At 48.2% G+C, this 12468-nt stretch overlaps 1 protein-coding gene across 3 annotated transcripts in view; it reads left to right on the top strand.

The window, feature by feature from the left end:
- The window catches only part of STK24 (serine/threonine kinase 24), a 132850-nt gene extending 121756 nt beyond the window's left edge, over positions 1-11094 (top strand). For all 3 annotated transcript variants that reach the window (XM_063715007.1, XM_024231065.3, XM_054529168.1), the window contains exons 8-11: positions 1349-1472; positions 2801-2869; positions 5950-6086; positions 10052-11094. In XM_063715007.1, coding sequence (XP_063571077.1) covers positions 1349-1472; positions 2801-2869; positions 5950-6086; positions 10052-10088 — 367 coding nt within the window. In that variant the 3' untranslated portion in view covers positions 10089-11094. The remainder of the gene's footprint in view (positions 1-1348; positions 1473-2800; positions 2870-5949; positions 6087-10051) is intronic.
- Positions 11095-12468: the final 1374 nt, after the last annotated feature.

Genomic DNA, 12468 nt, shown 5'->3' with positions numbered 1-12468 from the left:
CTTGGCTTAAGAGGCAGAGTGGGGCTGGAGCCATTTGTGTGGGGAGGGCTGGGAGAGGTGGTCGGGCAGGCTTGTGTCTGGAAGTCCAAGCGTGGGACTGGTCTGTTCTCGTGCATGGCCTTGGCAGGAGTTGAAGTTGGCCCACAGTGCAGGTCCATGCGCCAGGCCAGTTGAATGAGGATTTCCGGGGATGAGACCCTGAGTGGTTTTTTGGGGTCTGTAGGTGATTCCAGTTTAAAGCCAAGGTTGAGACCACTGCCCTCGGAAGTTCTTGAGGTACTGCCATTGGGAGATTGCTGGGGTAGCAACAGGGATGACAAGAGAAAGAGACTGGAGAGCGGTTTGGAGAGCCAGGACGCGGCGGTGGATTTGGGTGAAGGAGGGAAGCCGCTGTTCCAGGCTGGGGCAGTGTGGCACCAGGTGTTGTGATGTGTGGTGCAGGAAGCCGAGTGTGGGGTGGACCGTGTGTGAGTCTGAGTTGTCCAGGAGGAGACATCCAGTGTGAAGTGGCACCGAGGTGTGGAGTTCAGGTGAGAAAGCTGGGCAGGTGAGGTGGGCTTAGGGGCCACTGCTCTGTGGAGGTCACTTGAGCCGAGAGAACAAAGGGTGTCAGTCGGGGCATGTGGGGGAGTGAGGCTGGCTCTTAGGTGTGAGGGTGAGGCTCCGCCTGTGAGTGAGAGGGGAGAGGTGTGGCCGAGGGGCGGGAGGGAGGTGCAGGCTCAGTGGGGTCACAGGCATCGGGATGATCAGCGGGACCTGGGGCTCATTGCCTCTGAGGCCCATACAGGACAGGGAGTGATCAGCACACCATCATCTCATGATGGGGGAGGGAGCGCTTGGAAGCACATGGGTGGGCTTTGGAGCGAGTGGAGGGTACCAAATAGAGGCAGTGAGTGTGAATCCCAGAAGCAGGGCTGAGAGATGGCCAAGGTGAGGCCAAAGTGTTGGAATGACAGGCATGAGCCACCACACCCAACACAGGGACATTTGCTTCCCTGGTGAGAGGAGGAGCCCAGCAGAGAGAAGCTGATGCCCCAGAGATGGGTTCCCAGGGAGGTGGGGGAGGTGTCCTCCAGGAGGAGGAGGAGGAGGAGGGTGAGCATGCACACACTGGCACGCTGGGGAGTTGTGGAACCACCTGCTGATGGTCTCTTCTCTGTGAGGGAGGAGGCGGCGGGGGCGGTCCTTGGAAAATCCCAGAGGGACTGGACAAGGGTGTGATGGGTGGGGACTTGGGGCTGGTGGGTGTGGGTTCGGAGGTCCCCAGGCAGCCTCCCCCTGAACGTCCCAGCGCCCCCAGAGCAGGTGTGCGAGCACTGATGGGATTTCCCTGCATTTCTGTGTTAAGGGAAACAGATGGCCAAGCCTCGGGGGGCAGTGATTCTGGGGACTGGATCTTCACAATCCGAGAAAAAGATCCCAAGAATCTCGAGAATGGAGCTCTTCAGCCATCGGACTTGGACAGAAATAAGGTTCGTCTGCTCACTCCAGAATGGCCACACTGACCTCAGTCTGCAGTGTTTTGGAGGCACTTGTATGTGAAGCTTGCTGTGGGTGCGGGTGGGGTCCTTTGTGGCAGCTATCCTGGAATTTTGTTGCTGGGGGATGGACAGATCAAGAGCTTTAGTTCTGTCTGATGCTCCAGGTGTTCACACCAGGGAGTCTGGCCTGTGGTCTGTTCTGTGCCGCTCTATTCTGCCCTCTGCAGCCCTGCTGTTGATTAGGATGTCCTGATGTGGCAATGTCATGGGGTTTGGGGGTGACCCGTGAAATGACTTCATAGCTCTCTTTGAGGAACTGTTGTGCATGTTGCGGTTACTTACATACATATCATAATTTTGTGACTGAGTTTTAAGGACCTTATAAGTAAATGCATTGCTTTTGATATTTATGTAAAACAATTTTGATTAATTGGTTTTATGCCTGTTAAATTTATGAAAGACCATCTATTTAGGGTCTTGTAAAGCATAGTGGTGTAGTTTCTTTCAGGCAGGGTGGGCCAGTGGGTGTCCCCTGTTGATCCTACAAGTCCTGCTTTGATAAGTGAACAGGTGTTAAATGTCCAAATAGAGGTTGCAAAAGTAGAAACTTGGTCTCTGTCCTAGACAGCACTTGGAATGGCCAATCTTGACCTGATTTCTATTTCCAGGGCTTCATTAGTAAAGTACTTATCTCTCTCTCTCTTTTTTTTTTTTGAGACAGGGTCTCTGTTGCCCAGGCTGGAGTGCAGTGGTGCCATCAGAGCTCACTGTAGCCTCAAACTCCTGGGCTCAAGTGATCCTCCTACTTCAGCCTCCTGAGTAACTTGGATTGCAGGCATGTGACACCATGCCCAGTTTATTTAAAACTTTTTTTTTTTTTTTTAATAGAAACATGGTCTTAATATGTTGCCCAAGCTGGTCTCAAACTCTTGGGCTCAAGTGATCCTCCTGCCTTGGCTTCCCAAAGTGTTGGAATGACAGGCGTGAGCCACCACGCCCAACCAGTAAAGCACTTCTGCATAGATAGCGAGACGAGGCAGTTCACCGCCTGTGCCCACACAGAGTCCCCTTCCACATGGAACCCAGATGCTGGTTTCCCCGGTGCATGGGTTTTGCATGTCACTGCAGATGAAACTTTGAAGTCTAGTGAGAGGCAGCCGATAGTCTTCTTCAGATGTTATGGTGCGCAAAGGGTGTTTCCTCAGCATGAAGTGTAGAGGCAACTCCTGTGCTTCCGTAGTCCAGGTGGGAGGTTTATTGCATTATTGCCAATGTGAACGTCAGCTGTTTCTGATGACCTTTTTTTCCTCTCCCCCAAGATGAAAGACATCCCAAAGAGGCCTTTCTCTCAGTGTTTATCTACAATTATTTCTCCTCTGTTTGCAGAGGTAGGTACCTGGCTGGCCTTTTCGGAGTGGGAGGATAGGGGGGAGGAGGAGCTGGACACACTTCAGTGGTGATGTTGCCAGTTAAGAGTTGGGGACATTAAGACAAGCTGGCAAAGGTTCGGAAAGCCTGCATGGTGCCTTCCCAAAGGTTGTCAGCGTGAGGCACCACCTTGCGCCTCCCATTGTCCTGGGTGATGCCCACTCTGCCGCAGCCTGGAGTGTGTAGACTGGATGACAGTGACCCAGCCTGAGACCCTGTGTCACCCGTTGCCCTGCTTTTTAGCAAATCTCATTGTGTATAGCCTGCTGTCTTTGCCTCAGACCAATTTCTGGCCATGTGAAAAGTAGATTCTTTCTTCTAAGGAAATGTTGGATGCCCTGGAGTCCTCCAATCTCCCCTGAGCCACATGTTTCACCGAAGTCCCTCCTCTGCTCAGCAGTGCTGTGCTCCCAGCTGGGCCACCCCGCGCCCACCCTCTGCTCAGCCTCTCCCTCCCAGAGGAAAGTGCTCCCGTGGCTGTGTTTTGAGAGATTTTCAAAAGTAGGCCTTATAAGAACGAAGATTGTTCTGCATCTGGTTAGTAGCGGATTTGAAAATAAGTTGGAAGTCCCTCCTTTTCTTGTTGTGCCCCTTCCTGGCTGAGGCTGCCTTTGAGGTACTCACTGTGGGCTACACACGCATCTGTTTGCTTGGGGATCACCCCTCTTTGGGCAGTTTTCCACTGCAGGTGTGTTTGTGGGTCCTGGTCCTTGAAGGGGAGGCCCTCAAGAGAGGAAGTGTCATAGGAGCTCATTCCCCTCCCCTGTGCCTGCGTCATGCAACGGAGGACCCCTGGCCATGGGCTGTGCCTGGCCAGCCACGGTCCTGCCAGTGCCTCTTCCCAGCCCTCCAATGAGCCTTCACCTGTTGCCCTGCCCAGCAGGTGCCCTGGAGGGTTTGTCTGAGGGCCTCTGACCTGGCAAGTTCAGGGCCTGGTGGGAGCAGGGCTGTGGCCAGAGCCCAAGGCCTCACCTGCAGCTTCAAGTGGGAAATAGCCAAGCCCGCTGGTGTCGGGGAAGCCACAGGGCACGCGGAGGCCCTGCTGGATGATGTCTGGCTTCAGCCCTGGCTCCTGGTTCTGGGGACCTGTGTTCTTCCTACCTAGGATGTCCGGGTTGAGCGCCATCCCGCACTTCATTTTGTCCCATGGGAGTTGGCCCCGTGGGATTTCCAGGCTGTGCTCCTGCGGCCCTGCCATTGGCCGCTGGAATAGGGTCAGTCAGGCAGTTAGGGAAAATGCATGGACTTCTTTATTCACCTGAGGCTATTTTTTTTTACTGGGCCCATGAAGAAACTTTGACATAATTATTCAGGACATATCCTGAATGCAATCGTTTCCTGGATTTTCCAGCTAACCAATTGCTAAACTCACAGGCATCTTTCCCAATGTATTTTTAAGAATGATATTTGCTACCCTAGAGTTCAGAGAGTTTATTGTATGTTATTTCATACAATACTTGTAGAAGCCCAATAGAAGGATTATATCCCCATGCTTACAGATGAGGACATTGAGGAGACGGGCATTGGTGTCCCTGCTTTCCTTCAGGGAGCACAGGTCAGGTTGCTCCCTGAAGTCAGTGATGGGTCCAGCACGTTCCACCCAGCGAGGGGACAGGCCCTCTCCCAGGGCGGCCCTTCTGCTGCCTTTGCTCCTTCTTTGAGACTTAGGGGCGGGGCATGGGCAGGCAGGAGAGTGCTGGATTGTAGATGACCCTCTCGGGACTTGTAAATACTGTGAAGTGATTGGGAGTCCTAGACAAACACAAGTGGCCACGTCGGGGCCGGCGGCGTGGCCCTGTGACAGCAAGAACTTCAGGAACAAATGCTCTCTGCACCCGCTGGCCCTCCAAGATCAGACCCTTCTAGTTCCTGCCTGCCCCTTCAGTAGCGAAGAGAGAAGCCGTTGCTCTTACGGTAGGGCTGGGTTTGGAAATGACAGCATGTGTTCAACAACCTGAAAACCAAGCTGAATGTCGCCTGAGATGTTTCTTACTTCCCTGAAGAGGAGGCGGTGTCCATCATCTCTGGAGCCACCACAAAGAGCCTCTTCTATCGAGTTCTGAGCCATGCTGTATCTTGACTTGAGCAGCTCTAATTTTCACAGTTCACGTTTTTGGGCCTCCAGAGAGAGACTTAGAGTTGACCTTCAACTTAGGGAAGTGCCTGAAGGCACTGTTGTGATTTCTCTTGGGAGTAGAGGTGCCAGGAAGGACACTGGAGATGCCCAGAATTGAAGGCTGCCACTTACATGAAATCGAATATTTTGACACTACTCTGGATCACAAAGGCAGTTTGCTGGAGTTTAAGAACCAACCCATTAACATTAGGAAGTAAGCAATGTCGAGATCAGAATAACTTATGACAGGCTTTGAAATTGCTTCTGTAATACAAGGTTACGGTTGAAACGGGAAAAGAGCACAGAGAGGACAGTCCATCACAGTGAGACTTGGGAAAGGCACACAGAGAGCTAGTCGTCTCTGTTCTGGCCTCAAACAGTAATGATTATGGTCTGACAGTTGCCCTGTGTACACGTAACTGCTCTCAGAGCATTTGAATCACCTTTCTTCAAAAGGAATCTGGGCCAGGCGTAGTGGCTCATGCCTGTAATCTCAACACTTTGAGAGGCCAAGGCGGGGCAGATCACTTGAGGTCAGGAGTTCGAGACCAGCCTGGCCAACATGGTGAAATCCTGTCTCTATTAAAAATACAAAAACTAGCTGGGCGTGGAGGCAGGGGCCTGTAATCCCAGCTACTCGGGAGACTGAGGCAGAAGAATCGCTGGAACCCAGGAGGTGGAGGTTGCAGTGAGCTGAGATCATGCCACTGTACTCCAGCCTGAGCAACAAAGCCAGACTCCGTCTCAAAAAAAAAAAAAAAAGGGAATTTGAAGTGGCCTGGAGCCCGAGCCAAAGCTTTTCCCGGGCATCCTGGGGCTGGGGTAGTGTCGTGGTCCACGCGCCATGTTGCTCCTTGAAAAGCATGTTTCCCATTTCTGCAACTGGTGCGCCTCACGCTGTTCTTCCTGTTCGTGTGTTTTCAGTTGAAGGAGAAGAGCCAGGCGTGTGGAGGGAACTTGGGGTCCATTGAAGAGCTGCGAGGGGCCATCTACCTAGCGGAGGAGGCGTGCCCTGGCATCTCCGACACCATGGTGGCCCAGCTCGTGCAGCGGCTCCAGAGGTAACTACCCAGGGCCCCTCTGGGCTGGGGAAGGAGAGGCCTGCACTTGGGCTGGGACTCAGTTGATGAGTTTGGTACTTGATTCTTGGCCTGTCTGTTCCTGTTATCTTGCAGGCCTCAGGATAGACAGAGTTGAATTAGAGGAGACTTTGTTCTGAATTCTAGAAATCAATGTGAATGAAGGATCTGAATCTGGAAACTGCTGGAAAAGCCCACAGGACTTTGTGCATTTGTAGCTCTTGCCACATAAATACAGGGTGGTGGTGAAATATCTGTTTCCTCTTAATTATACAGCTTAATTATTGGCCAGAGAATGATCGTTCTTAGCCAGATGTGTGTAACTATCTGGTTTTCGGCTTTAAAGTCAGGTGTGAGAAATGACAGCAGCTTTGGTGTGGTAAGCTCAGCGGGAGCGGGCGCAGGTGTGTTCGCTGTCTTAGCTGTGTGTGTCATGTCTGGAAGCCTCCTTGGTAGAGGCTCATCTGTGCCAGCCTGTAGGGAGCTTTTGTCCCGGCCCAGTGGCCCCACCTGTTGAACACACTATGGGTGAGGACTCAGTGGGGTGACAGCTTCGCCCTCCCTGCCCCCTCCCAGCTTGTAGGAGTATCCATGGGAACCAAGCCCCTCCTGACTGCCATCTGGCACAAGTGCAGGCATTTGGAGGCAGTGGATGTGTGCTGGGCAGCCGCTCTGTGTGACCTGAGGGTGATTTGTCACTGGGCTGTCCTCCACACCCCCAGGAGGACCAGGTGTGCTGCCATCTTGACATTCATCTTCAGGTGTCCAGGCTGATGCGCCTCCCAAAGCTGGCTGATCCTCTGTGATCATGAGGAGGATTTCCAGGTCTTTCCTGAGGCTGCGTCCCACCTGACAGTACATAAAGAAGTTTTGCACACATGAGGTCCCTTTTGCTATTTGGAAGTGATTGAAGGGGCTGCCTACTGTCCTGTGAAGAGCCCCTCTACGTGGGGACAGCAGGAGAAAACCACAGTTCTGATACTTCAGGTTTATGCTTCTGAACTCGGGTTTCTTAGTAAGACATTTCAACTTTTTAAGTTGCTAGAAAATAAAAATGATTTACTTGGCTGCCTTCAATTTTGAGGCAATTGAAGGATGATCCCTCCCTCCTTTGATACTAAAAACAATATAGGAATAAAGGAAAATAGAATTAAAAAGTCACCCATCTTTTGCCTGAACACAAACTTTTTGATTTCTCAAACTTAGCATCACATACCTCATTCTAGTGGCATTTATTTCCCATTAGAAAGAGGTTTATAATAAAACAAATAGAACAAAACCAGAAACAGGTAGGATTGTTACTGTCTTGTTGGGCGTTTTGCTTTCTGCTTTTGTAGTATTACTTTTAAAACCGATACTTTCCACATTGTCCAGAATTGCCTGAAATTGTTATGAACTATTTGTTTATATACGTGACTTGATTTCCCCCGGGCAGCTCCAGGGCACAGAGTGTGTGGCTTGTATGTGTTGAACTGATGATCCATGTTTCCCATTCCCAGGCCCCTATCTCTCTGTTCCTCTTCTTTCAGTTGTTAAGGCAAGTTGATCTGTACCAGTGCTGGCCAGTAGAAGTACAATGGGGGCCACACACAGAATTTTCTGTTTTCTGCTGGATGTGGTGGCTCACACCTATAATCCCAATGCTTTGGGAGGCCCAGGCAGGAGGATTGCTTGAGGCCAAGAGTTTGAGACCAGCCTGGGCAAAATAGCAAGACCCTGTCTCTACCAAAAAAAAAAAAAAAAAAATTTAGCTAGGCATGGTGGCTTGTACCTGTGGCCCTAGCTACTTGGGAGGCGGAGGCTGAGGCTGCAGAATTGCTTGAGCTGAGGAGTTCGTGGCTATGGCTATGATCACCTCTGCACTCCAGGCTGGACAACAGAGTGAGACCCTGTCTCTAAAAACCAAACAAAAAGAGAATTTTACATTTTCTAGTAGCCATATTTTTAAAAAGCAAAAAGAAGTGAAATTAGTTACAACAATACATTTTTTAGCCTGCCAGATCCAAAGTATTACTTCAACATTAATACCAACAATCATCAATAAGATATTTTACATTTTTGGAGGGACTGTCTTTGGAATTGATGTGTATTTTACACTTAGCACATCTCCATTCAGACGCAGCACATTTTATGTGCTCACTGGGCATCGTGGATGGGGTTGACCCTATTTACCCTCAGGCGGGTCTGTAGCTACTTGATGCCTGTGTTGTGTTTAAAACTTTGCTTTGGAGTGATGCATGGGGGAGGCCGAGTTGGTGCTCTCTTTCCTTTGTCTGTGATGAGGAGTGCCCCTCTTCCTCCTCTGTCCTCAGATGAGCTGCCTCTTGAGGTGCTCATCATCTCCCTGCAGGCTTGGCTGTAGTACCCACATCTTCCTTCCCTGCTCCTGAAGCTCCCCCTGAGCGTTCACCCCAATGGCTGCCAAAACCACAGTGGCCATGGCTTAGACTTCCTGCCAGTTTTGCTCCAGACACGTTATTTCAGTGGATGACTGTAGGAAAAATGAGAGCCACCTTTCCTCCGAAGCATTTTCGGAGCCTTTCTGCCTCAGCTGGAATTAATGTTTGGATTCTTTTGTGTGACATCAACTCATCCCGTGATTTAGTCATTTGTATTTTTTGATAGTTTAGTCTTAGGCTCCGTGGCTAATGTGTGCTTTTGGGAGGACCTTATGTAACCATTTGTTCTCTGGGAGAGAGTGCCAAGTATTTCAAATGCCTGAAAAGAGGATCTCTAGATTGGAACGTTTGAGATGAGTCTGGTCAAAGACATCCTCAGCCATCTCTCCTGGACCCGTGACTTGGAGTCTGTTGTAAAATGGTTGAGGGAATCGTCATGAGGGGACCCCGTTCTCACCCTTTTTTGTATTCTAAAGACAATCTTGTAGAATTTTTGGAAGACACAGAAATTACCCATGATCCCACCACTGAAGCCCAAATCTCATCAGCATCTTTGGGTGCATTGCCTTCTGTTGTCATACCAGGTCATAAACTTACTGAATTCTCTTATCTACCTTATAGTGCAGATAAGATTATTTAGAATTCTATAGTACTTATTTAGGATACAGAAGTTGTTCATGTGAACTATACTTATATAGTGCACATATACAGGTTGAATATCCCAAATCCCCAATCTGAAACTTTTTGAGCACCAGTGTGAGGCTCAAAGGAACTGCTCTCTGGAGCATGTCAGATTTCGGATTTGGGGCTGCACACTGGTAAGTATAATGCAGGTATTCCCAGATCCAAAGCCAGAAGCATTTCAAATAAGGGATGCCCAACCTGTAGTTTTGTATGTACTTTTAAACTTGTACATATTTTTAATATTGCTTTAATATATATATGTAGATACAGATAATTACCATTTTTTTTAGCCTGTGTTATTTCAGTTTGTATAATTTACTTAACTGATTCTGTACTGTTGGGCATCAGAGTTGTTTCCAAATTAGTGTAATTACGAAAATCCCGAGAGACATCTTTGTGCAGACACGTTGTTCCTGCTTTGGACCATATTTCGGAAGCAGTTCTAGGAAATAGATTCTTGGACTGCATCACTATTTTTATGGCCAAAATGGGTTTCCTGCCATCATATCGGGAATGCATATGCATCCCTGGAATCTTACTATGTCATCGTGTATGGATCAATTTTCACTTTTTGACAATTGATCATAAGTAAAAGGGATATGATTTCCTGTTTTATTCATCTCTCTCCAGGGAGGCTTGAACCCATTCTTGCTTTTTGTGACATGCTCTAGAGTTGTGTGAGAATCCTGATCTTCTCAGTCTTTATATGCATTCTTTTAAAATTAGACTTACACATTGATATTTGCTCCACTTATTTTTGTATGACTTGGAATTTCCTATGAAAACTAAGATTTTGGTTACTGTATGAATTTTTGCACAGGGATGAGAAATGACATGTATTGACTTCTCTCTGTTTTTCCCTAGATACTCTCTAAGTGGTGGAGGAACTTCATCCCACTGAAATTCCTTTGGCATTTGGAGTTTTGTTTTTCCTTTTTTCCTTCTTCATCCTCCTCCTTTTTAAAAGTCAACGAGAGCCTTCGCTGACTCCGCTGAAGAGGTGCGCCACCGAGGGCCACCCCAATGCCGGGCGCCCGTCCAGGGACACACACAGTCTTCGCTGTGCTGCAGCCAGATGAAGTCTCTCAGATGGGTGGGGAGGGTCAGCTCCTTCCAGCGATCATTTTATTTTATTTTATTACTTTTGTTTTTAATTTTAACCATAGTGCACATATTCAAGGAAAGTGTCTTTAAAAACAAAAACCCTGAAATGTATATTTGGGATTATGATAAGGCAACTAAAGACATGAAACCTCAGGTATCCTGCTTTAAGTTGATAACTCCCTCTGGGAGCTGGAGAATCGCTCTGGTGGGTGGGTGTACAGATTTGTATATAATGTCATTTTTACGGAAACCCTTTCGGCGTGCATAAGGAATCACTGTGTACAAACTGGCCAAGTGCTTCTGTAGATAACGTCAGTGGAGTAAATATTCGACAGGCCATAACTTGAGTCTATTGCCTTGCCTTTATTACATGTACATTTTGAATTCTGTGACCAGTGATTTGGGTTTTATTTTGTATTTGCAGGGTTTGTCATTAATAATTAATGCCCCTCTCTTACAGAACACTCCTATTTGTACCTCAACAAATGCAAATTTTCCTCGTTTGCCCTACGCCCCTTTTGGTACACCTAGAGGTTGATTTCCTTTTTCATCGATGGTACTATTTCTTAGTGTTTTAAATTGGAACATATCTTGCCTCATGAAGCTTTAAATTATTATTTTCAGTTTCTCCCCATGAAGCGCTCTCGTCTGACATTTGTTTGGAATCGTGCCACTGCCGGTCTGCGCCAGATGTACCGTCCTTTCCAATATGATTTTCTGTTGCACCTTGTGAATTCTGCATATCATCTTTCCCACCTAAAAATGTCTGAATGCTTACACAAATAAATTTTATAACACGCTTATTTTGCATACTACTTGAAACGTGACTCCAGAGGACAGGGCGCCTGCTGTGTATGTGTGGCCGTGCGTGTGTACTCGTGGCTGTGCGTGTGTGATGAGACACTTTGGAAGACTCCAGGGAGAAGTCCCCAGGCATGGAGCTGCCGAGAGCCCAGGTCAGTGCCCTGGACAGCTTGCACACTTGCTCACCGAGATGATGCGGTTGGAGGTTGCTGATCTGTGCGACTGCTGGTAGCGATTGCCGGGGACCTTAAGAGTTATTTTGCTTCTCTGGAAGGGGCCTATGCTTGCTAGGCAGGCAGCCAGCGTGTCTGTTTTTCTTGGTTTGCTGTGGGGCCTTGCTTGGCGAGGGGGAAAATCTCTGGGTTTCTGGAGTGGGAGGGTTCTTGCAGCAGTTGTTGACTGGTACATGAAGCATTCTTTTATGTTTGTTGAAGCCGATGATTGACATCTCCCATGGGTGTGCCAGTTCTTGTGGAGTTAAGACAGGATTTTTGGAAGCAAGGAAGTTAGTGGGTGAGCTTGGGGATGTAGCTCAGCTATCTGCTGGTCTAGTGGCCTCTAAGCTATAATAGGGAGGGGACAGAGCCCTGAGCTCTACAGATGCTTGAGTGGGTTATTGTGTCTCAGTTTGCTAGTGCAGTCTGGTTTTTAAGCTCTAAAATTAAAATTGAGGTATTTTATTAGAAGTGGATTTGGGTTGAACTCTTAATTTGTATAAGGGATATATTTTGGTTAGGGGAAATAGAACTGAGTTGCTAATTCTTACTGTACTCATTACTTTGCACAGGAATGTTATCTTGAATAATAAAATTGGAGAAGATTTCATTTTGTGTTTCAAGGGAGTATTCTGTGTGGGGGAACTGTTTCCTTACGTGAGGCCGGCAGCATAAGCCAAAGATTAGTTTTGTCCTTGCGAGAGAATCACACAGATGAGTCTGTGTTCCTCAGGGTGTGCTGTTACCTGATTTTTAAGTGAGCCAGGGTGGACAGCAGCTTTTCTGATTTACAGAGTTCTTCAAATTTAGAAATGGACAATGACATCACAGTTTCTAACACTGAAGCTAGTCTCATGCTAGTAACAGTGGTTGTGCCGCTCAAGGGACTGGGTTCTAATGAATATTGGTATGAACGGTGAGTCTCTGCAGTCGCCAGACTAATCATACTCAGCTCCTTCCCCCGTAGAGCAACAAGTGGTTCTTTTAGAGTTGACTGGCAGCATTTCCTGTCGGGGGAGATGGGGTTTGATGGAGTTAGAAAGCTCGCCTCTGTGTACACTCTCTCCTGGGCTGTTACTTTCTGTAGACGCACAAAATCAGCTCCAATGTTTTTAAGGGCATCTTAGCCAAGGAAGCTGGCCTTTGTGTAGCCACTTC

This window comes from Pongo abelii, chromosome 14 (assembly GCF_028885655.2).
Source record: "Pongo abelii isolate AG06213 chromosome 14, NHGRI_mPonAbe1-v2.0_pri, whole genome shotgun sequence".
NCBI classification, from domain to species: domain Eukaryota; kingdom Metazoa; phylum Chordata; class Mammalia; order Primates; family Hominidae; genus Pongo; species Pongo abelii.
The sequence above is the reverse complement of the archived record's forward strand: the minus strand, read 5'-3'. Positions and strand labels throughout refer to the sequence as shown.